This window comes from Petaurus breviceps, unplaced genomic scaffold, assembly GCF_028583685.1.
Source record: "Petaurus breviceps papuanus isolate PSGF00001 unplaced genomic scaffold, PetGlider_PUasm1.0 90994, whole genome shotgun sequence".
NCBI classification, from domain to species: Eukaryota; Metazoa; Chordata; class Mammalia; order Diprotodontia; family Petauridae; genus Petaurus; species Petaurus breviceps.
Window position 1 is genome coordinate 9,576,521 of NW_027187393.1, and position 25,100 is coordinate 9,601,620.

Below are 25,100 nucleotides of genomic sequence, written 5' to 3' on the forward strand. Positions count from 1 at the left end.
CACACACACACACACACACACACACACACACACACACACACACACACTTAATATTAATGTGCGGATTAGAAACTTCCCTTATGGACTGTTAAATATTTAAGTAGATTGAGAACTTTTTATTCTCCTCACGTCCCCAGGCCTTTTAATTTCCCATTTCTGTCCTCTAGAGCTATTTCTCTATTAAGATATGCCCAGAGTTTATCAATAAGTGCTTCTGTTAAATATTCCCAAAGTTACACGGCCTTTAGTGGCCCAATCGCCCCATGCCCCATATTGATTGGCGCTGAGGTTAATAGCGTTATGCTTTCGCCTCACACTTTTAAAAAGTGACTGAGAGACAGGCGTAATACTTAAAACACAGCAGAGGAAATGATTTTCTCTTATAAACTCAAACCTTTCACTTATATTTTATAGCCCGTTTAACATTTCCATGTCGCCCTGCGTGTATCGTAACTCTGGTTGCCCTCTGAGGGTTATCATTTCTCAGCTTTAACTATTAAAAACAGGGCTGCATCAGTAATAACTGCTGGGTAAATGTCAGAGAAGTTTTCTTCATGGTTTCACCATTTCCATCTTTTCCACTGACTTTTAGACTTCCTTATTTTATTTTCTATCCCATTATTGTGGTGAATTTCCTAGTGTTCCATGAACTGCTGGGACTTCTGCTGAACATGTCTCTTTCTCTCATTTTATCTCACTACCTGCTGGGTGCTGACAAGTCCAGAGAGTAGGATAAAGGGCAGAATGATATGTCCTCAAATGCTGTACTGATATTTGTAGGGTGAGTTTGAAATGTCATTTACATCAGGGTATTTTGCCCTAAATGGACAGTAAGCATTGGTCAGCCTCATTCGTAGGGACCTCTACCAAGTGAAATCCCAGTGTCTTAGAAAGTATCAGGTTGGGGTAACTAGGTGGCAAAGTGAATAGAGCACCTGCCCTGGAGTCAGGAGGACCTGAGTTCAAATCCAACCTCAGACACTTAACACAAAAAAAACCTAGCCAAGTGACCTTGGCCAAGTCAACCCCAATTGCCCTACCTTCCCCCCTCCAAAAAGCAAAAAAAAAAAAGTGACAGGCTACAAAGAATGGGAACATAAGTCCTGAGGCTTAAACTAGTAGTCGTCTATTAAGGTCCTAAGGGATTATCTTTATTATAATAGTTGCTTAATTGTATAGATGATCTAAAGGACCCATTGCCCAATCTATAGGCTGGTTATGATTCCCACCCAATGTTATACAATTCAATTCAGCATTTATTTCTTTATTTCTTTTTTTTTCAATTCAACATTTATTATCTGTGATGGCCCTGAGTTCCAAGAGACCTGGATTTAAATCCCTCAAAACTGCCCATTTGACCCAGGATTAATTTGTTATTTTAATCTCTCAATGTCTCAAACAACTCTAATACACCAACTTACAAAATAGTAACCGACCTGCATTGCAGGAACTGAGAGTTCCATACAGTGTTGAAATCACAAGTCTGGACAAAGAACCAAAAAAACTGTATAAGGTATTGTGATACATGCTGAGGAAAAGGTTTGGGGCAGGAAGGGAACAAAGAAACACATACACAAACACACAGAAGAAACAATGAAATATGGGATAGCATATTTTTCTACAGTGTAACCAAATCTTAAATGTCAGTGATGATTCAGAACTGGCGTAGACCTTCTTAGTGTCATTGTTACACGTAATTATTTAGACCATTGTCGTTTTTTTGTGACTTCCACCTTTTTTTTATTTGTCTAAGAGGTGTCCACATTGGTTTCTTTTCCCCAGCCTACCTTCTCTTTCAGCTTCTGGGGTGGGTGGCTTCTTTGAAGGAGGGACTTCAAAACTGAGACAGCTCAGAGAGCAAAGAGGGCCCTAATTATATTAAGTCACTTATTGATAAGTTTGCATTATTGACCTGAAATTCTTTGGGACTCCAGTAACAAGGGTTCAGTTTTAATTAGGAAATGTGGAAAGTATTCCAGTAGATTTTTTTTGTACATAAAGAAACATCTTCTAGTTCATCACCTCTCTGGGACTTTTAGGGCCTCTGAAATTTCAGTTGCACTAACTTACATTCATCAACATGGCAGAAGTTGCAGTATGTCCTTCCCCCTGCCTCCTAAAAACCTTATTGTAATTTTAGACTGTTAAAGCTTATAATTTTAAGCTATTAAAACTTAAAACCAAACTAAGACCTTTGGGACACCCTGTATTTGTTGAAGGAAATGAGAGGATTTAGTACTGCTTTTATTTGAGGGGATTCAGTACTGCCCATTGAGGGGTTGCCTCATTCCCAAGCCTAACATATAGGACCATTACTATTCTTGGGTTAATTCTTTTTTTAAACATAGGGTGTGGGTACATCTTAAATAGCACCTTCAATGACCTCCGTCTTGTTGCTATAAAAACTTCCCCATCAGTGGGATGGTCATTTTTTTCAGTCCATTATTTTATGCCATATAGACTTGTCTCATTGATCTGGCTTCACTGCTTCATGCAGAATAAGCATCTTAACTCTCAAAAGAAAAAGAACCTTATCTTGCCCTTGGACTCTACCTAGGTTACGAGCCTTGTCTAGACCAGGGTCTAAGGGAACAGAACTACTAAAGAATCCAACCAATTAATATTTCATTTCCATCCTAGGAAAAGCACCCCATTTCCTGCGACTCCAAAATGTTGAAGTGAATGTGGGACAGAATGCAACATTCCAGTGTATTGCTGGGGGAAAGTGGTCCCAGCATGACAAGCTCTGGCTCCAGGTAAATATCTTCCTCTTTCACATAACTTTTTCTCCATAATCTGATCAGAGTTAGTGGTAGCATCAAGAATTGAAACCACATCTTCTTGATGGAGTCCAGGGTTCTCTTCAGTTTATCAGCATGACTGTAGAGATTATAGCATTTTAAACTGGAAAGGAGCTCAGAAACAGTCTAGTCCAGCACCCTCAGTTTACAGAAGAAGAAACAGAGAAGTTAAGTAACTTGTCCAAGTTCATACAGGTAAGTGAGTGACTCAAACCCAAGTCTTCTGACATTAAATCCAATGCCCTTTCCACTCTGTAACAAGCACTGTTCCTCATGCCAGTTACTTATATCCTAAGCATGTGGTATTGTGGTATCATTAATTTTGGCCTTTATTCTTAATGTTATTTTTTTCATATCCCTTGCTTGGGACCTTGACCTTTATTCTGAGTCTGCTTCCTGGGGATCCTGATCATTTTTTCCTGGCCACCCAAAACCTAGACCTTGATTTTGTCTTCCATGACCTATAAGGCCTACTTTTTCTATCCTGGCTTTATCTGACCTCTGAGGTCTTGACCAGGGGTGGGGAACCTGCAGCCTCAAGGCCACATGTGGTCTTCTAGGTCCTCAAGTGCGGCCTTTTGACTGAGTACAAGTTTTATAGAACAAACCCTGTTATTAAGGGAATTTGTTCTATGAAGGTTAGATTCAGTCAAAGGGCCATGCTTGAGGACTTAGAGGGTGACATGTGGCCTCAAGACTGCAGGTTCCCCACCCCTAAACATTTGCTTGAACATTCCCTGAATAGCCAACCATTCCAGAACTGTTACTCTCTCTGTACTTGGCACTCCCAACTCTCAGTTGGCTCATATCCAGCCAAAATCCCTATCCCTGACCTCCTGCTGATGGGGCCTTTTCTAGCTCAGTTTTGCCCAAGCCTCTATGTGATATGCACGACTAGAATGTAACATCCCCAAAGGTAGTTACTGTCTCATTTTTATATTTGCATGCCTAGTAATTATCCAGGTTCCCAACACTTAGTAGGCTTCTTGATTAACTATAGAAAACCTTTTATAAGCTACTTTTCTATTATCCATTTTTTAAAGAGAGGGAATAGATATACAGAATGCTGCTGTTTAATTTCTATCCAGAAAAAGCCCATTAGATGGAAAACCTGTCAGAAAATGAGAATATTTCAAGCAAAATCTCTGAATCCTATCTGGCTCTTCTTAAGTCTGTGTTTTTTAAACTGAAAACTAAATATCACTGATCAGGACTTAAAATAAAACATACAGAGAGGCCTGTCATTTCATTAGCCATTTGTTCCATGTGGAAAGTTTGGTGTTCTGTGCTGATGCTAAAACAAATGACTGCTCCCAGGCACATCATTGTTGATCTATAAATGGAGCTCGCTAAAGAAAAATACGAATTGATAGAAATGGTGAGAGAGTACCTTCTTGGTTCATTACAAGTAACAGATTACTTAATATCTAGCCTTAGAAACATATGGCCTAAGTTGAACAAGATGAACTTTACAATGTTCAAGATAAGTGGTCATCCAAACTACTTGAACACATTAAGTGATATGGACCTCTCCTTCTCAAGGCAGTCCATTCCATTGTTAGATAGTTCTTCCCACCCGAATCTGTCTCTCTCTAACTTACTTCAGTTGTTCATAGTTCTGCCTTCTAGAGTCTACCAGGATAATTCTAATCCTTCCTCACTGAAACAGCCCTTCACATTATTGAAGACAACTATCAATGTACAGCTTAAACCTTCTCAACAGCCAATCCTAATTCTTTCAACCCACCCTCATATGATATGATTTCTAGTCTTCTCTGCAGGATGATTACCAGCTTGTCAATGCCCTTCCTAAAATATGATGCCCAGAATTGCTTTCCTTAGTGTAACACAGAAGTTAAAGAAAAGCTAAAGAAAATGTTATTTTTCATTGGAAGAAAAGCATAAAATGTTGTCCCTGTGCTGCAATAAAGTTACCAGTTCCAATGTATTAGTTTAGAATTCTAAAGGGGTCCTATATATCCCTGGCAGATAGTATACATAAAGGCAGGATCATAGATCTAGTTAGAAGGTTTCTGAGAGGTCATGTAGTCAAATACCCTCTTTTACAGATTTTATAGATGAGAAAAATAAGGCTAAGAGAAAGGAAATACTTTGACTGGGGTCATACTGCAGGTGTCAGAGCCCTATTCCCCATGACTCCAAATCCAGGACTCTTTCTACTTTATTAGTCAAATAAAAAATGGACAAACAAATAAAAAACCCTTAGATTTTTATATAATGAAGTGTTGTTACCTGTATACCAAGGGTGTTGAAACTCAAGCAGGTTAATTTCAGCTACAAAAAAGTGAGCAGCCCTGATAAAAATGGCCTTTTACTAGCTTACCTTTCTGCTTTGTTCAGACCTGCAGCATCAGGGGTAAAGTCTCTTATCTCAGTTTTGCAGATGAAGAAAACTAATAGAAGGGTTAAAAGATTGACCTTAGCTCACAAAGCAAATCAGTCCAGCCTCAGAGTGAAACTAGCGATTACTGAGCCTTTACCTTCATCCCTAACCATTAGGGTACAAGTTCTCTAATGCTAAGACATCTACCAAAATTCATTCAACAAAATGTACCAAGAAGCAGGAGGGTAAATGTGCTAATAAAAAATGAGCCCTATTTTAAATTAGGCCATAGAGTATGTATAGAAATGATTGATTAGTTTTGGATGCAGGGGAGTGACAAGGGAATCAATTCATATTTGGGAACGTCCATCCAAGCAAGCCCTTAAGATGATTTCTCTTTTCTCTGGTAGCAATGGAATGGGAGAGATACTGCCCTCATGGTCACCCGAGTGGTCAACCACCGAAGGTTTTCAGCTACAGTTAGTGTGGCCGATACGTCTCAGAGGAGCATCAGCAAGTATCGATGTGTCATTCGTTCTGACGGTGGCTCTGGAGTCTCTAATTATGCAGAATTAATAGTAAAAGGTGAGTGATCCGGAAAGTATGGGATTCATGTGGCTCCATTTCATTCTTCCAAATGACTAACTTTCCTGAGACAGGTCAGAGATTGTTCTCTGCCGCGGAATGGCCTTTTAAAGTAAGGAGGAGGACAGTGAATTTTTGCTCACAGCACTTGGTGGTGTGGGGACATTCTTGATTTTTCTGCTCTATTTTTGGAAAAACAAAATGCAAAGGTGTTTTTATTGACTATATACAGTTGTATTTGAAGAAATCATATGTGAAAGGTTATGGAGAAGTTAAGAAAGATTGAATTTTAGTTGTGTTAGCCTGTAATTCATTCATCATATAATAATCTGTATCACAGCTATCTATGTCAACAAGGCTTTCTCCCTTTCCAGGCTGTAAACTCCTTGAGGACAGATACTTTGTCTTAGCTAGACTCAGTATCTTCCCCCAGAGCTGACCACAAAATGGTATACACAGTGAGAGACTTCACTTTATTTATATAATGAATAATTAGAATCCTTATGTTTTTATAGGAATCACAGCCATGTAATGTCCTCTAGTTATGGGTAATGTGATCATGTAATTTAATGAATGAAACAATGAAGCTTTGTCTGCATTACAACACATGAAGATAATATTAGCTGAGCACTGAAGATTTCATGAGCTTTATGAACTGCCGCATTATACTACGGACACAGCATAAACTTGCAGGTCCTTAAAATCTCCAGGCTATAAGACTTTGAGGAAGGATTTTGCAGATGACTCACAGTCCAAATGAGACTCCCCAATCTTGCACTTGTGAAGGTAGTATTTTGAAACTAAGTGTACAGCTTTCATTTATCCTTATTAAATGTCATCTTATTGAGTCCCACATTCCAGCCTTCTAAGCTCCTTTGAAATTGTTATCCAGTATTTATTGCTACTTCTCTAAATATTGCCCTTCCCCCCCATTACCCACATCCTTATCTAAATGTTCACTAACCATCCTATTATTAATTAATATGTCCTAGAATTGGGCCAGGAATTAAAATCAAAGACCATTGTCCTATGGTTTGTAGACTTCACTCTCTTTCCAGTTTTGAAAATGCAGTCTTCTTCAGTCCTTCAGTACCTTTTCTGTTTTCCATGATATTTCCATTAATTCATCAATTCATGATGTATGCATAGGAGTACAGATGAATTTGCACTAAACCATCTCCACTGCTTCCTACTTTTTTCCTCTTGTGACCAGCCATACTCTTCTGTAGATGACTGACTAGGGTTAAGGGTATGGTGCAGGCGCTGGAAAATAATATATATAATTGGTCCATGTGGGGAATTAGATTCACTGCTCTGGTCCCATTAATGCACTTTAACCAAGCATATCACTTAGCCTAGGGAGTGAGATAGGAAATGGTAGTTTAAATGTGAAAAAAAGCAAAACTAATTTTTAAGTAGACAAAAGAAAACTTCGAAGAACCTAGCAAAATAGAACAAAGATCCCCAAAAGAAACAAGTCCAAAATCTACTAAAATAAATCTTTTGCATTGAGACCTAATGCAGTCATATTTGGTCCCGATACATTTATTGGATACGCTGACAATAATGACTGAAATTATGTAGTGTGAACATTAATAGAACCTCAGAGCTTGAGATGACCCAAGGGAATTTTTAATTTAGTTCTATGCATTGAATGGTAACATGATATGCTCATGTGAGGAGATCCAGGAACCAGAGAAGGGTAGTGTGGTGGAGAGTGAGGGAAGATAAGTGGAGGTAGAAATAGAAGCTATTTTCATCTTAGTATACTATGGAACTCCCAGATAGGAAGAGGAAATAGATGAGAGGTTCAAACAAATCACAAGCTTGACACAGAGGCAAGACATAGTAGTATTAAGAGACATCAGTTACTCAGCCATCTGCTGGAGTGTACTCTGACAAAAGGAGAGCAGCTGATAACTTCTTGCCTTGCTTTAATTACAATTTCAAAGGTAGAAGAAACAATAGGAGGAACATCTATTCTTTATGTGCTTTTGCAAAATAAGGGGGAACTGTTGGAATGAAATGGAAATTATGTGATCTATTACATTGTAATTTGGGATAGAAAGAGAAATGAAAACGGGTCACAGTCTCCCATGAGTCTCTTCGATCCAATTGACTGGAGAATGAAGATGGGGGTGGGTAATGGTTGGAAGCTCTCAAGAATTAAATTTTAAAGATACAAAAATAAAAAATTCTGACGAGGAAAAGGAGTGGCCCAAAACTGATGTGGATGCACAGGAAACGCATTAATCAGTTTAAATCAAATGAAACATATAGAGAAGGTAGAAACAAGAACAAGTTATAGAGAATAGATGTAAAATCCACTTACAGTACTACAGTAATAGGTTTAGGATGGTTGAAGGACTGAATAAGCTGAGATTAGAAAGGAAAGCTGAGAATAACAGACGTTTTCTTGTTTTAAAACCTTTTTTTATTGGGAGAAGGAAGAGAATGATGAAACAAGGGCTTGACCAACTTCTCAGGTTAGATGGGACAATTATAATGGTTGAGAGATAGAATGAAAAACTTCTCTGTGTCATTTTGTTTCTGTATTCTCTGTTAAGGAAAATTATATTCGAATGATGAAAAACGAATAAATACGGCTAATGGTGAGTTAAGTGGGATATGAAGGGAGGAGTTATGAGTGCTCCAAGCTGTCCTTGATGAGGTCAAGTCACTAGGCCCAGATGAAATATATCCCAGAGTGTCTAAAGAACTGCTGTGTGATTGCTAATCCACTGTCTTTGAAAGATCATGGAGAACATAAGAGGTGCTGTAGGACTGATGAAGATTGCATTTTCAAAACTCGGAAGAGAATGAATTTTGCAAACCAAATGCCCATGGTCTTTGACTTCAATTCCTGACTAATTCTAGGAAATTTTAATAACAGGATGATTAGTGAACATTTAGACAAGGATGTGGTTACTGGAAAAAAAGCCAGCATAACTTCATCAGAATCATATTCTGTACTTTCCTTCTTTTTTTGACAGTGTTACCCAGCTGGAAAGTCAGGCAAATGCTACAGTTAATATCTTAGCTAGATGTTTTAGCAAATAATGTGAATAAGTCTCATGGCTTTTTTGTAAGAAGAAGAAGACATGGATTAGAAGATGATGCACTAAGGCAGATTTAAAGTTGCTTAGATGGACAGACCATTTTTGTACTCAGTTTCAACTAACAAAGTAGAATATCTCAGGGATCTATGCTCAGTCCCATGTTGAGTATTACTTCTCTCAATGACAGGGATTGCTCATATGTACTTCTCAGATTTTTAGATGGTGAAGTGCTTAGAGAACAATAGCAGTAATACTGGGTGACAATGTCAGAATTCAGAAGGATCTTGGAAGGCTGGAATGTGGGGCTTAATAAGAGTGTATTTCACAAGGATAAATGTAAAGTTGTACACTTAGTTTCAAAATACTAACTTTGCAAGTACAAGATTGGGGAGGCTCCTTTGGACAACAAAAACCACCATCCCAAATCCTCCAAACCTGGAGATTTTAGGGGACTGCAAGCTTATGCTGAGTCCATGGTATAATGTGGTAGTCCAAACATCTCATGAAACCTTACTCTGCATTGAGAAAGGCATAGTATTATAGTCCAGATAAATGATGGTCCTATTGTGTCCCTACCAATCAGACGATAAGTGGATTATTGTGTCAGGTTGTAGGTATTACATTTCAGGGAGAGCATTGATAATCCAAAAATATCTATAAAAGGGCAATTATAATAGTGAAGAGCTTCAAATCATGCCATGTGAGAATAAGGTGAAGTGATGAGGGATGGATAGCCTGGAAAAGAGATAACTTAGCCAACATAAAGTATTTTTATTAGAGGAAACTTGGATAGTGGATAAGGTACTGAATCTAGAGTCAGGAAATCCTGGATTTAAATCCTGAAGCAGACATTTACTAGCTCTATGAACACAGGAATGTCATTTAACCATCTAATGACTCCATCTCCTCATCTGTCAAATGAGTTGGTCAAATTAGGCAGCATTTGAGACCTTCCAGCTCTAAATCAATGATGATATGTTTTAAAAGACTATCAACTGGAAGACAGATTAAATTCACTCTGCTTGAATGAATAAACAAATAAAGCATTTATTAAACACTTAATATGTTTAAAATATTGTGCTAAGCCATGGAAAAATAGGACAGTCCTTGCTTTCGAGGAGCTCACATTCTAATGTGGCGAGATAAGGTATATATGGAAGGTTTCGGCTTCAAGTCAGATGATTCTTAGGCTGCAGCAGGAAAACATTTTATGATTAACTCTCCTTCAATATCCAATGATAAAATCATATCAGTTTTTTTTTATATTAAACCACTTGGTAGTATTAATGATTTTGAAAACAAGAAATTCATTTTCTGGATATTTATTAGTTATGTCAATAGCTCCTGTAGGAGCAATTGCCAGGTTACAATTCCAGATGGGTTGTTGTCAGCATGATGGCTGAGGACGTCAGGCCAGAAGCACTGCTATTCTTTGGAAGAGGCTTTTGGGTAAAGCATCCTGAGCTGTCTCCACCAGGGTATGAATGGAGATGGTGGTCAAGGTGGTGAGGGTTGTTTGACTTGTGTGTCACATAATACTTCCTGTATCTCCCTCAGAGTGCCTTTGTTGTTTTGGCCAGGCTGACTCGTTTGCCCTGTGAGTTGGAGTTGGTTGATGATATGGTGGGGAGGCCTGTGCCCTTTTCCATAGCAATTTCTTCCCAGATGATAGCCTTGAGGCTTGAGTTTGGACCCATGAACAAAACTAGGCAATATAGATAAAAGTTACAAAGAGTTAGATTTCATCTTGATAAAAGGAAAAGCTTGCTAGCAAATAGAAATATCAAAAGGTAGTATAAGCTGCCTTAGGTATTAGAGAGTTTCCCCTCACTGGAAACCTTCAAGCAAAGATGAATGACCACTTGCTGGACACATATAAGGATTTCTTGTCCATATGTGTTAGACTAGATAACTACTCAGAGATTCTGTGAAAATCTTTACATTGGACCAAATTCTGTCCCTCAGTAACTGCCACTCATTGGTCTTAGCTTTCCTCCTTGGAGACACACATTTGAAGTCTCTTTCAACGCAGTAGTTCTTCAGATATCTGAAGATGGTGAGTGTGGCCCTTATAAGTCTCTTCTTTTTTCTACTAACCATTCTCAGTTCCTTCAATTCCTTGACCTGTGATACATTTTCAAGTCTTGTCTCTATTTCTGGTTACCCATCTCTGGATATAGTCTAGAATATCAAGGTCTTCAAGAACTTTCTGAACATTCCAGATATGAGCTTATACAGGTAAGGACTATGGAAGTTTTTCTCACTTGTTGTAGGTATTAAGCTTCTACTAATTTCTTGTAGTTTACTTTATTAATTTGTTCTAAATGTTTTCCTGACCTCTCTCATCACCCACAATTAGAAGAAGTATCTAGGAGATAGTATCCCTGTGGCTCTACATCTGTTTCTTAATAATTTCTCTTATTTCCAGATGGCCCTATTTTTAAAGCAACTCATGGTTATTTTTTGTCCTTTTGGCAGCAAAATTCCTCCTCCAAATAAGGGGCTAGCATGTCCTCTTATCACCACTTCTTCTTCAGTCTAAATAAAATCTCATAATGCACATATGGCAAGTTCATGGAGTTAACCTAAAACTGTGGCAAAAAAATACTTTAAAATGTTACCAATAAGCTGTTAATTGGTGCAACCATTCTGGAAAACACTTTGGAGCTACACTTTTAAAAATTGTCAAAAATGTTCATGCTCTTTGACCCACAGATTCCAAGACTGGACATATATTCCAAGAAGGTCAAAAACAAGAAAAGAAAGGTCTCATATACGCTGACACATTTATAGCAGCTACCATCAGCACTTTTCGTGGTCGCAAAGAACTGGAAACAAAGTGGGTGCTCATATATTGGGGAAAGGAATTGTTCTTTATAACTGTAATACAGTAATATTATGCTGTCAGAAACAATGAATATGAAGAATTTAGAGGAGCATGGGAAGTAATGTATAAACTGATTAGGAATTAGGTAAGCAGAATCAGGAAAATAATACAATTAATGACTACAACAGTGGAAAGAACTACTAAAAATGATAAATAAAAATAAGATACAACTGAAAACAAAACAAAACAAAATGTCACCAAGCTGCCTCTGTGAACTGTGACACAGTTCATAAACACTTGTTCTGATTCTCATGAATTTAGATTTCTGTTCTTGGCCAAGATGCACTTTGTTAGATTGTACCTAATAACTTACATATGTAGAGCTCTCTCCTTCAAAACAGGAATGCATATTTATCAAATCGACAGGATTAGAATATTACATAAACTAATGATAACTTAGAAGAAATTTTAACTCAAAATCTTTGTTCTTCAAAAATAGAGAAATTAACTCATCCAAGCAATAACTTTGCTTAGGAAGGTTAATGCTAATACACACTAACAATTATTTATATCAGACATTGACTCCAAGAAGGGACACATACGATAGATGGTTGGGTTGAGGATCTGTGAGAAGGAAAATACACACACTTTTGCCAGATACCCTTGTGGAGATAGAACAGCATAATAAGGATTCCTAGTGGACATTTGTTGAAGATGATGGAAGTGCATGATTAGGTAATGAGAAATAAAGATATATGATGTACACACCACATCATACCGGCATGCGCACACATACAAGTACACATGTGTGTGCGTGCATACACACAGACACACACATAATGTGTTTGAAATCCTTGCCAAGAGGCTTCAGAGCTACAAAGGAAAAAAGGACAGAGAGTAGAGAGGAATAGGAGGGAGATGGACAGACACAGATCCCTAAGGGAGGAAAGGAATAAAAATGCCAGTCTTTGATTCTGCTTCAGGTTGTCTGACACTAGCCATACTACTGTTAGAAATGGCACCTCAGAGGAAGAAAAAATTCTGACTTTGTTCCAGAATAGATCATCCTGTATCTTCATCTGAAACTTAGAGTATCATGTCCATACCTATTTAGATCTCAGGGGATAGATTTTTTAAAACTGGATTCAATAAATGAAATTGATCATATATATTTTTTAGAAATTCATCCCAGTTTTATGTCTCATGGGAGATATTGAAAGTGGTGTGAAATTTGAAGTTGGGTTCAAGTCCTAGATGTCACTACTTGTGTGACCCTGGGCAACTCATTTAACTCTGTGTCTTTCAGTTTCTTATCCGTAAAATTAAAGAGTGGGAACTGATGGCTCCTTCCACTTCTCAGTAAGTCAGTCAACAAACATTGATCAAATTCCTACTGTGTGTCAGGTATTGCATTAGGCACTGAAGATGCAAATACAACAAATAAAAAAAACTTACTTAGAAGGCATTTACATTCTGACAGAGGAGACAAAAAGGAGATAAATCTACATACATTTAGAATAATGTAAAGTAGTTAAATACAAAGCAGTTTGAGAGGGAGGGAGCTAGCAATTAAAGGGATCAAAAAAGGCTTCGTGTAGAAAGTGCTTGAATATCATCTTTAAGGAAGAGGGGGAGTCTGTGGGAAAGACGTGGGCAGAAAATGCACTCTAGGCATGGGGACAGCTAATGCACAGACACAGATACAGGAGTTGAAAAGTTATTTATGGTGAACAGAAAGTCAGTCTGGCTAATTACAGAGTGAAGGAGAGGGATTAAGTTATGAGGCTGGATAGTTGTGATTCTGTGATCCTTTTCCTATTGTTTATATGCTCTTGGATGGTCTGTAGGAGACGGGTGGTTCAAGGAGCAGCATATTTGCTAGCAAGTTTCCCATGTTTTATTATTTTCCTCTAATGTAGTAAGTGAAACACCTGACTTGTGGTCAACCAGATGAGGGAGAAATGTACCATAAGTAATCTCTCTGTAAGAGATTGGTGGAGCTTCAGGAAAGTACTGAAATCACTTTATTGGAACAATTTCATGCTCTTATATTTATTTTAACTAGCATCCTGTGATTTATGTAATGGTTTGAGGATGGTCAGCAAGTTGGGATGCTGAAGGACTGGAAGCAGAAGAGGTACCAGTACCATCACTGCCAGGAAAATTCCCTTCTTAGACCTCACTACTATTGTGTCATGTTGAAATGGCAGTGAATTGAGTGCAGTTCCATGGAGGTGGGTGAACTTTAGCAGTTACAAGGGAGTTGGCAGAGTGCTGGAATATGTAGAAAAGAATAGTTACAGTTGAACCTAGGTGAGTGTTAGAGCAGTGAAATAATTTTGTCAATTATGTGTTTTTTTATGTGAGCAGGGAGTTATATGTAAACAGGTGTGAGAATGGGAACTTGCCATTGCTATGGGGTTTTTCTTGGATCTGAGACACTATGATATAGTGGAAAGTATGCTGGAATTGGAATCCGAAAAGCTGAGTGACCTTGAGCAAATCACTTAACCGCTTTGGGTTCCCACTGTCATCATCCATCATCATCGTCATCCCATGTTGTCATCATCATTGTCATCATCATTATAATATCATAGTTATATAGCACTTACTATATATCAGACACTGCACTTTTAAAGGTTTTTTTTTTACAAATATTATATCCTTTGATCCTCACAACAACCCTGGGAAGTTGGTGCTATTATCCCCATCTTACAATTGAGGAAACTAAGGCAAACAGAAATTAAGTGATTTGCCTGGGGTCATACACCTAGAGAGCCTCTGAGGCTGAATTGGAACCCAGTTCTTCTTGACTCCAGGCCTGTCACTGTGTACTGTGCACCTGGCTGTACTTCTACAAAAGGAAGGAGCCTGATTTGTTGGCCCCTAAAGTCTCTCTCCCTGCCCCTTGTCACTGTGGAATATATTAATGTGGAGTAAGAAGTGATAATTACTGAGACATTAGAGTCTTTTAAGTACAATTTATCTGACTTGTAGACACATCTGAATTTAACCCTTTCCCCCAGTTTTCTGTCTCTGAAGCACAGTGCCTTCATGTCAGGTAGGCACTTAGAAATTTCTTTTTAAAATTTATTTTATTTAAATTAAATTTTATGTTTATTTTTAGTTTACATCATTCATTTCCACATGATTTTGAGTTGCAAATTTTCTCCCTGTCTTTCGCCTACCAATCATTCCAAAACAGTATACCTCCTCCCCCGATCTGCTCTCTTCTATATACTCTCCCATCCCGCCTCCGACTCTAGTAGGGCCAGATGGATCTCTATGCCCCAGTGCCTGTATATCTTATTTCCCAGTTGCAGGTAAAAAAAAATATTATAATTATATATATATATATATTTTTTTTTAAAACATTTGATTTTAAAACTTTGATTTCCAAATTCTTTCCCTTCCTCCCTCCTCACCCACCCTTACTAGGAAGATAAGCAATTCAGTATAGGTTGTACATGTGTAGCTACACAAAACATTTCCTAGTGGATATGTTGTGAGAGACTGACTATATTTTCCTCCATCCTATCCCGACCCCCACTTATTCTACTCTCTGCTTTGACCCTGTCCCTTTAAAAAAGCGTGTGCTTCCAACTTCCCTCCCCCTCAACTTGCCCTCCCTTCCATCATCCCCCCTTTCATGCCCTTCCCCCCTACTCTCCTGTAGGGTTAGATACCCTATTTAGTGTGTATGTAATTCCCTCCCTAAGGCAAATTCAGTGAGAGTTAGGTTGACTCATTCCCTTTTGCCTTCCTGTTCTTCTCCTCCATTGTAACCGTTTTCCCTTGCCTCTTCTATATGAGATAATTTACCCCATTCTGTCTCTTGCCATTGTCTCTTGTTATATTCCTCTCTCACATCTTAATTTCACCTTTTAAGTATCATCCCTTCCTATTCAATTGGTCCTGTGCCCTCTGTCTATGTATACCTATACACATATATACACACACTCACATATGTATTCATATTCCCATATACCCTCCTATATAAACATATATGTATGTGTATATATTTATGTATATATATATGCACACATTTATATTTCCTTCAACTATTATCATACTGAGAAAATTTTCATAAGTTGCAATCATCATTTTTCCATGTAGGAATGTGAATAGTTCAACTTTGATAAGTTCCTTATGATTTCTTTTCCCTGTTTACCTTCTCATACTTCTTGCATCTGAGTGTTAGATTTTCTATTTAGCTCTGGATTTTTCATCAAGAATGCTTGAAGTCCTCTATTCCATTTAATGACTGAAACATGATACTCAGTTTTGCTGGGTAGGTGATTCTTGGTTTTAATCCCAGGTCCTTTGACCTCTGGAATATCATATTCCAAGCCCTTTGATCCCTCAGTGTAGAAGCTGCAAGATCCTGTCTTATCCTGATTGTGTTTCCACAGTAATCAAATTGTTTCTTCCTGGCTTCTTGTAACATTTTCTCCTTGATCTGGGAACTCTGGAATCTGGCTATAATATTCCTAGGAGGCTTTTTTTGGGAATCTTTTCAGTAGGTGATCAGTGGATTCTTTCAACCTCTGTTTTGCCCTCTGGTTCTAAAACATCAGGGCAGTTTTCCTTGAGAATTTCTTGAAGGAAGATTTCTAGGTTCTTTTTTTGATCATGGTTTTCATGTAGTCCAATAATTTTTAAATTGTTTCTCCTGGATCTATTTTCCAGGTCAGTGTTTTTTCCAATGAGATATTTCACAATGCCTTCTATTTTTTCATGTTTGGATCTGTTTAATAGTATCTTGATTTCTCATAAAGCCACTAGCTTCCATTTGCTCCAGTCTAATTCTGAAGGAATGATTCTCTTCAGTGAGCTTTTGAGATTCTTTCCATCTGGCAAATTTGGCTTTTTAAGGCATTCTTCTCCTCATTGGCTTTTTGAGCCTCTTTTGCCATTTGAGTAAGTCTGTTTTTTAAGGTATTATTTTCTTCAGTCATGTTGTTACCTCTCTTTTCCTGATTTTTTGTATCATTCTCATTTCTCTTCCAAATTTTTCCTCCACTTCTCTTACTTGCTTTTCAAAATCCTTCTTAAGCTCCTCTATGGCTTGTAAACAGTTCCTATTTTTCTTGGAAGCTTTAGGTTCAGGAGTTCTGACTTTGTTGTCTTCCTCCTGTTCCATGCTTTGATCCTTTTTGTCCCCAAAATAGGAATCTAAAGTCAGATTGCTGTGCTTCCTTTGCTTCCTTATGTTGCCACTCAATTACTTGACTTTTGAGCTTTTTGCCACAGTAGAACTCCGCTTCCAGAGAGGGAAGCTTCTTCCCAAATCGTTGGGGTTTTCTCAGCTACCGGAGCTATTAGCTGGGTGCCCTCTCAGAAGCCTCCACTGGCTCTGGCACACTGGTCACACACCCCAGGACCTCCACCCAGAACAGTGATCCAGATCCAAGCAGGTTAAAGCAAGAGTGATTACCCCTCAGATTGGTTGCTTGGTTCCCCTACAATCTATAGGCCAGGAACTCTGAAGCAGCCACGTGGCAGAAGCCGCCATATGGCAGTGGCCACTGTGCCTCAGCCACTTCTCCCTTGGATGGGGGGCAGAGGCTGGACCACACTCTTGTACTCCCTGTTCCCAAAGTCTACTTACCTCTCACTTTGTCTTTGGCATTTATGGGTTGATAATTCTGGCAACGGCCACAGCTGCTGGTGATCCACTCTCCCAATGTCCCTCTAGCCTGAGCTGGTAGTGGCCGCCCTGAGGGCAAAACCTCGGGCTCACATGGGGCTGGGTTGTGCTTCCAGAGAGCTGTGATGGCTCCTTCCTGCTGGCCTGATGGGCTGTCTTCAGCAGCAGGTTATTCTTTCTCTGTCACTTTGTGGGTTTTGTAGCTCTAAAGTTTGTTTAGAGTCATTTTTTACATGTATTTGAGGAGGTGGAAGCAGGAGCCATGCAGAAGTCCTTTTTCTATTCTGCCATCTTGGTTCTGCCCCCTTAGAAATTCCTGATAGCTCAGATTGCTTCCTTTTGGCATTTTAATTTGGATTTCCCTATCTTCAGTGTACCCTGCTGAGTACCACCGCCTCCCAGATTGGGTTGGATTAGAATATTAGCCAGTTTATGTAATGGTTCTTCTAGGCCAAGAAGATGATTGTCAAGTTCCCTTTGTGCTCCACCCATTCTGTGCATGTGTGTATGTCTGTGTGTGTGTGTGTGTACGCGCACATACACTTTTTCTGGATTGTACCTATTTTATCTTCCACCTAAGTAGTGTCTGAATCAAGTGTTCTTTCCTGGGGAGAGCCTGTCCACAAAAGTAGTCAAATACCCCACAAATGTAAGATATCCCTGTTTTTATTATTGGTGGGGATGGGAGGTGTTGGTGGGTTAGAAGCTAGGTGGGATCTAATACAAGACAGCTTTCAAGTAATCTTCTGCAACCACCAGAGGATTCTTAGAGAAGAAATCACTTAAGGAGTAACTTGGTCACTAAGGCATATGTCCAATGTGAGCAAGGGTTAGAGATTGCCAAATTGATGCTACCATAACTCTCTGTGACTTAAGAATTAGATCTTCATGTTGCTTTCTCTGATATTTATTTTTATCATCTTGATCAATCAACAAACATTAAGTCAATTAAATCAACAAACCTATTTTGTACCAGAAATTTTTCCAGGTGCTAGGCATACAAATAAAAAGAATGTCACAACCTCACCGTGCAAGAGCTTCACAGTCTAACTTAATATTCTCAACAAATATTGGCCAACAAAGAGTCAAGCCAAAGAAGCACTAGATCTTCAAGTAAAATCCTAAAATTTAAGCAATTTGTAGCTTAAGAAAAAGAATGTAAATTTCAGCAAAACTAGGCATTTTCTCTGTGACCCTTTTTAAATCTTTATGCATATGCATCTATTGCCTTTTTATTTATTTATTTTTGGGGAACTATCAAGTTGTAGTCAGTTTGTATGACATTCTTATTCTGCTGACCTTGCTTTACATCCCCTCACATAGGTCTTTACTTATTTGACTTATTCATGTTTGTCCTGTTTTTTGCTGCCATGGTATTTTCAATAAATTAGTATACCACAAAAGTTCAACCTTCCTCCAGTCACTGGGCGCACAAGTTGTTACAAGTTAGACTTTAGCAGGAAAGGTTTTACACATTAATTTAACATTCATCTATATGATCACAACTTAGTATTCTTAAAGGAAAAAAATATTGTGCTGCATAAAAGCTGCATTTGATCCTCAGAAATGTCCTTCATTTTCTCCTCTTCTTATTTTCTATCCAGAAAATGGAAAGAAGCCATCTTTTTTCTAGGCAGAGAACAGGCTTCTGGGTAATGACTGTCCAGCTTCCTGCCTACCAGGTAGGCCTTAGCTCCCCTTCTGTGTCAGGAGTCTGCAGTTAGAGGGTACTTAACTGAGCTCAGTCAAAATGGTGCAGGGTGGTGGGATGCTGGTGACATGCCACAGTCAGAAGTGGCCTGAACCTGTCACAGCAACCCTCAGCCCAGGGAAGGTGGAATGAAGTTCTATCTCCAAAAGTCACTGACTCAGACAGAAGCTTGCCACTCTCCTGAGTATGGAAGAAGCCTGTGGCAATGGGTAAAAATTGAAGTCATAGAAAGGTCATGGAGCACACAAAGGGACAAGATCCTTGACTAGACTCACCATCTGAAAGGGAAAAATCATTCAGGGGAAAGGCCAGTAGCCTGACTGTCCATCTGAAGGAAGCAAACAGAGGCACTTCAGGGAAGGATGTGTCATAAAGAATGACTCACCACAATTATCTCTTAAAGGGCAATTTCGGTGCCTGAACAGTGAGACAAAGTACTTTGATACAATCATCCTTACATGCTGTGAAAAATGTTAGTAAAATATTGATCTCTCTTCCTGAATAGAAGTTTAAAAATCACGAAAAAATCATTGGCTGTCTATTTCTGGAGACAAAATGTTTTCCCTGTGGCTGATTTACTTCTGGTTTCCTTTTTCCTGAACTTCCAGTGCCTTTCTGAATCAAACAAGTGATGTAGTTGAAAGGTCATGATCCCAGTGGATTGTCCTGCAAGCTTTACCTGTAGCTCTGTTTCAGTGGGACCTTGGGAAAATTACTTCACCTTGCTGTGCCTCAGTTACTCTCTGTAATATAGCTTTACCCCTTGCTGAACTGTCGTGAAGTCATCCCCAAAATCACATCTCCTAAGATGAAGTGACCCTGTAGAGTTGTCTTTACTATAATTATCTGGGTATGGGTCCTATCTTCTTTCTACACTAACCTCCATGAGGACGGGGACTGTGTCTTAGCTCAGCTTTATATCTTCCCTAGCACCTAGCATAGTGCTAGGCACATAGTAATATTTGTTTAGTTAGACCAGGGATGGGGAACCTGTGAACTCAAGGCCACATGTGGCCCTCTAGGTCTTCTAGTGTGGCCCATTAACTGAATCTAAGCTTCACAGAACAAATCCTCCCAATAAAAGGATTTATTCTTGAACACTTGGAGGTCCACATGTGGCCTCAAGGTTGCAGGTTCCCCACCCCTGAATTAGACTATGGAGATCAAAATTTTGAGACCTTCACTTCCTGATATAGAAATGGTTTACAGTAGTTTAAAGATCAAATGAGAATTGGAGAGTACTTTGAAAAAATATAAATTGTTATACAAATGGTCATGCCTATTGTGTTATATACAAAATCATAGAATATAAGAGTTGAAAGAAACTTCAGAGTCTGTCTAGTACAGCTCACACTTGAAGCATGAGTTACCCCTACAAGTTGCCCATTTTCTTGCAATGAGAGACTCACTCCCTCCCCAGGTGACTCGTTCAATTTTAGGACAACTGTGATGCGAAATTTATATATATATATATATGTCAGAATCTACTTTCATGTAGCAGCTATCCTTTGGCCCTAGTTCTTCCCTCTGGGAAGTCAGTTCAGTTATGGTAGACTGGCAGAAAACCCCACTTTTATTATCCTATGTGCACAGACACACGCATCCTTAGAAGGGATTCTTTAGGGAAAAATCTCAAGTAAGAGTTAAATAGAAGCAGTATGTGACGGTTATTCCTTCAGATTTTTGTAAACCTCTAGACAGTGGAAATTTGATTGATATCTCCATACTCTCCCCTAAAGGAAAGGCTGTTCTAATGATTCTTAGAATGGGAAAGAACCAGGCTGTCAAGAGTGAGCAGATTCTTTGCACGAACAGGTCTAGGTGGAGTCATTGATATCAGCATATATGGCACACCTGAGCATGGACAAGACAAATGGCAAGAGTAAAAGAGAAGGATATTCTGGCTAATACAAGGGGAACTTATTGTGGTATATATGGTAACAGGTATATAAATGACTGATTTGCAGGGAACAAACATGTTGCAGCTCATCTTATACTGGATTGTATGGATCAGTGACTCAAAGGTACTTGGACTTTTTTGGTGTGGGTATTATCAGAAACTCAGCACATGCACACAGGCTGAAATGAAAGCAAATTGGAATTACTTAATTCTAAAGAGATGTTTATTGGATTGTGATAATGTATTTGGGTATACATTAAATTAGTCTGTAATTGAGGTTGTACTCATTTGACAGTCTTGTCCCTCACCCTACCTGTTCCAGACCAGTGCATCCAACCATGTGCATGTGTGCATGCATACTCACACTTTCTCTGTCTCTCTTTCAGACATCCTTTCCCTTTCACTCTCCTGCTCCCTCTTAGATGTGGTAAATCAAGACTGTGTGTATTAGCCTGAAATCCTGCAGAGAAATTTTAGATGAAATCTTCCTTCTCACAAAGCTTTGAGCTCAGCCCACGAGGTTTTTATTAGCCTGTCTTATGCTTGCCAATGCCATAGACAGAGATGAAGCATCTGATGTGACTGAGTATCAGTAGCTAAAACAACAACAGTTATAATTCTGTGTGTGAGTCATAGCTTCAGTTTACTTAAAGAGCATTTTTTTGGTAAACATGATTTTTTTCCAACTGGTTTTGGCTACTCAAGCAGGGAAGGCTTGCTTCATTTTGGGCTATTTTAAAATTATATATTCATAAGAATCCATCTCTCTAACAACTGGGTCATTAGTTTAGAGCAGGGGTCCTTACCCTCTTGTCCACAGACTCTGCCAAGTGGTCTATGGGTAGATTTCAAGGGATGCGTGAATTTGTATGGGGAAAAAAGATAATATTTTTATTTTCACTAACCTCTTACTGAATTTTGGGTATTTCCTTCAGTTATTTAAAAATGTGACTCTGAGAAAGGGTCCAGGGGTTCACCAGACTGCCAAAGGGGTCCATGACACAAAAATTCTTAAGAGCCCTGGTTTAACTATTATGGGTTGAACTGCAGGCTCTTTAGGACTATATATCTGGGCTTACAAACTATAGAACCCTTAAGATTACAGAGCAAAATCTCAGAATAATCTCTGCATCCAAGACTATCTCTGAAAGGTCTTTTTGTAACCATTCTCTGCTTCCCTGATTCTGTGAAAACTCCTGGGATGGTACAAAGCTCTGCCACAGGACACCTGAGCAAGATACACAGGCACACCTCTTCTGCCTTTGCTGCCTCCCTGCCAGTCATTGTACAGAGACCTGATTGTATTAGGGAGATTTTTCTTTGGGAAAGCCATATAATGCAGTAGCTTCCTTCCTAATCCCTAGGTTCTTACCTCAGTGGGCCTTTCAGTTCATAAACAATTCAAACCACCTTAAAGCATAATTATCTATGAATAACCACATGCAACCTATCCTGTTCCATACACATATAGGTTGCCTCTGTGTGTTGACATAAAAGTTGCACAATGAAGCCCAACTATAACTGACTTCACAATTTTCTCCAGCTTTAGTGTGGACTGCGCCAGCTGCTGCTGCTAGCCGTGGTGCTGATTTTCTGATTTACAGTGTTAGCACCATATTAATCAGTCAGTCAACAAGAATTTCATTGTCCACTTGTAGCACTCTATGCCTAGCTGTCTTTGGAGGTAGTAGTTTTGGTCATTCCCCCCCCCCCCGCTTTTTAAAAGAAATTTCCAAGGGAAGGGAAAGAATTTAAAATAAGGTATTTGGCATAAATGTCAAGAAAGAGTGAGGGCAGTTAGGGCACCTCTGGTGTTGAGCTTACCTCCCACGTTCTGAATTCCACATTCTGATTTAGAAAGTTCAAAGTGCAACCTCTGTCATCCTCCATTCCTCACTGTCACTCAAAACACGTATCCAGTCCATTACCAAATCTTGTCATTTCTCTGTCACAACATCTTTCTTATACAACTAGGTTCCGATTAGTATGAATGATGAATCCCTTATAGTAGTTGCATTATTTGAATTAGCACTTTATATTTCCATTAACCTGGAACCAATTATTTTGTTTTATGAGGCTATCACTTCAAATAATACAGATTTAAATACATGTTACCACTTCAGGGGATTCATTATTTGCACTGATTGGGACCTAGCTGCATGTCCATTTCTCTTTCCACTATTGTAGTTCAGGCTATCATCCTCTCTGAACCTGGACTATTGCAATAGCTTCTAACTGATTTCCCTGCCTCATATCATTCCCCACTTTAATCTTTCCTCAACTTAGCTGTCATGGTGATTTTTCTAAAGTATGGGGCAGATTATGACATCCTGTTTTCCACCCTTTACCCCTGCTTAACAAACTCCATAGGTACTTCCCACCAGAATCAGCTATCAAGTCTCCTCTTTGGAATTCACAGCTCTTCATAGCCTTATTACTTACTATTTTTCCATTTTCTTCTACTACTCTATGATCCATCCACATTGTCTTTCCCTATATACGGAAAGGATGCAGCTAGATGGCACAGTGGATGGATTGCTGGAGTTTAAAGTTCTGAGTTTAAATCTGACCACAGATAGTTCCTATCTATGTGACTCTAAGTAAGTTATTTAGCCTCTGTCTGCCTCAGTTTTCTCAACTGAAGCATATGGATATTAATAATATCTCCTAGGATTGTTGTGAAGATCAAATGAGGTGGTATTAGTAAAATACTTAGCAAAGTTCCTGGTACATATTAAGTGCTTAATAAATGCTTGTCTCTCCCCCCATATTAGCTTACCTTCTTTTCACACTTTTCACTCCATCTCCTGTATCTGTACCTTATAGTGGCTGTCCCCCATGCCTGGAATGTTCTACCCCCTCACCTCTGTTTCTTAATTCCTTTGGCTTCTTTCAGGACTCAGCTCAAATACCACCTTCTGAATGAGGCTTTTCTAGTTTCCCCAAGCTACAAGTGCCTTCCACTTTCCAATTACTTTCATCTAATCTTTAATCACCTAGTTATTTGCATGTTATCTTCCCCATTAGAATGTGAGCTGCTTCTTAAGGTCAGGAACTGTTTTTGCCTTTCTTTGTTTCTAACAGCACTTTGCTTCAGTAGTGTTGGACACATAAAAATTTCTTAATAAATGCACATTGACTGACTGGTTGAATAAGCCATCCGGTATTTATCTAGGTCACAATGTACTTTATCTTGTGGATATATCTCTGTCCATTAACCTTAAAGTAATTCTTCATATGGAAGCTACTGGGAGACATTGATAGCCATCTGGTTCTAATAAATTAATAAGACTTGTGTCCAGAATCAACAACAGAAAAATCAGCCTTGTTATTTTATTCAGCACATACAAATGGACCTTGCATGATGGTGCTTTGGTTTCTTTTACAAGTAATATCTTTAAACCTCTCCATTATGTTAAAGAGCATGACACATTTTATTAACCTTCCTGTCAGTACATTTGAATACCTCACAAAAACTAGAGAGATTAGTTTATTAGGGGCCAGGTTCTTGGTAAATTCACAAAAGATTTACTCCTACAAAACCAGTAAAGGAATCTCTAGTGTCTGTTTTGGCAAAGGTTATGCAATACTGTTCAGTGGCTATGATAAATACCTTATTTCAATGTAATAACAGAGTTGTGATCTCATCAATATGAACCCTCCTACCAATGATACAGATAATAGCTAGCCCACACAATCTCATTCTGCAGAGCTCTTTTCTCTGCCTTTCCTTAAAACCTCCAAATATCTATCCTATTTCACCCCCACCCCTTACCTTAAATGGTCTAGGTGCCTTTCTCTAGCTTGGATCACTTGACATTGCCGGGATGTAGCATGCAGGTTGTCAACTGGTTATTCTTTTATCTCACTACATGGTAGGATGTAGCAGCAAATAATTATATCTTTCTTTTATTAACAATTCTATTTGCAAATAAAAAGGAAAAGTGATTTCAGTTTTTGCCTTTGATTTGAACTACCCCGCAGTGAAATATCTAGTAGAGGTTTTGTTTTACACATATTTATTTGGACAAAGTATAACTGTAGACAAGGTTTTCAGAAAATTCTGGGTGGCACAGAATTTTATGCTTCCCTTTATGTGTTGGTGATTTTGACAGTGGAAGACTGACTGTTAGAGGGAGAGGGAAGGGGGAAAGGAGGGAGAGAGAGAGAGAGAGAGAGAGAGAGAGAGAGAGAGAGAGAGAGAGAGAGAGAGAGAGAGAGAG

At 38.8% G+C, this 25,100-nt stretch overlaps 1 protein-coding gene across 3 annotated transcripts in view; it reads left to right on the top strand.

Annotated features, from left to right (window-relative positions):
• PTPRT (protein tyrosine phosphatase receptor type T) overlaps positions 1-25,100 on the top strand; it is a 1,346,273-nt gene that overhangs the window by 529,618 nt on the left and 791,555 nt on the right. For all 3 annotated transcript variants that reach the window (XM_069077714.1, XM_069077712.1, XM_069077713.1), the window contains exons 5-6: positions 2,641-2,756; positions 5,556-5,730. In XM_069077714.1, the coding sequence (XP_068933815.1) occupies positions 2,641-2,756; positions 5,556-5,730 (291 nt within the window). The remainder of the gene's footprint in view (positions 1-2,640; positions 2,757-5,555; positions 5,731-25,100) is intronic.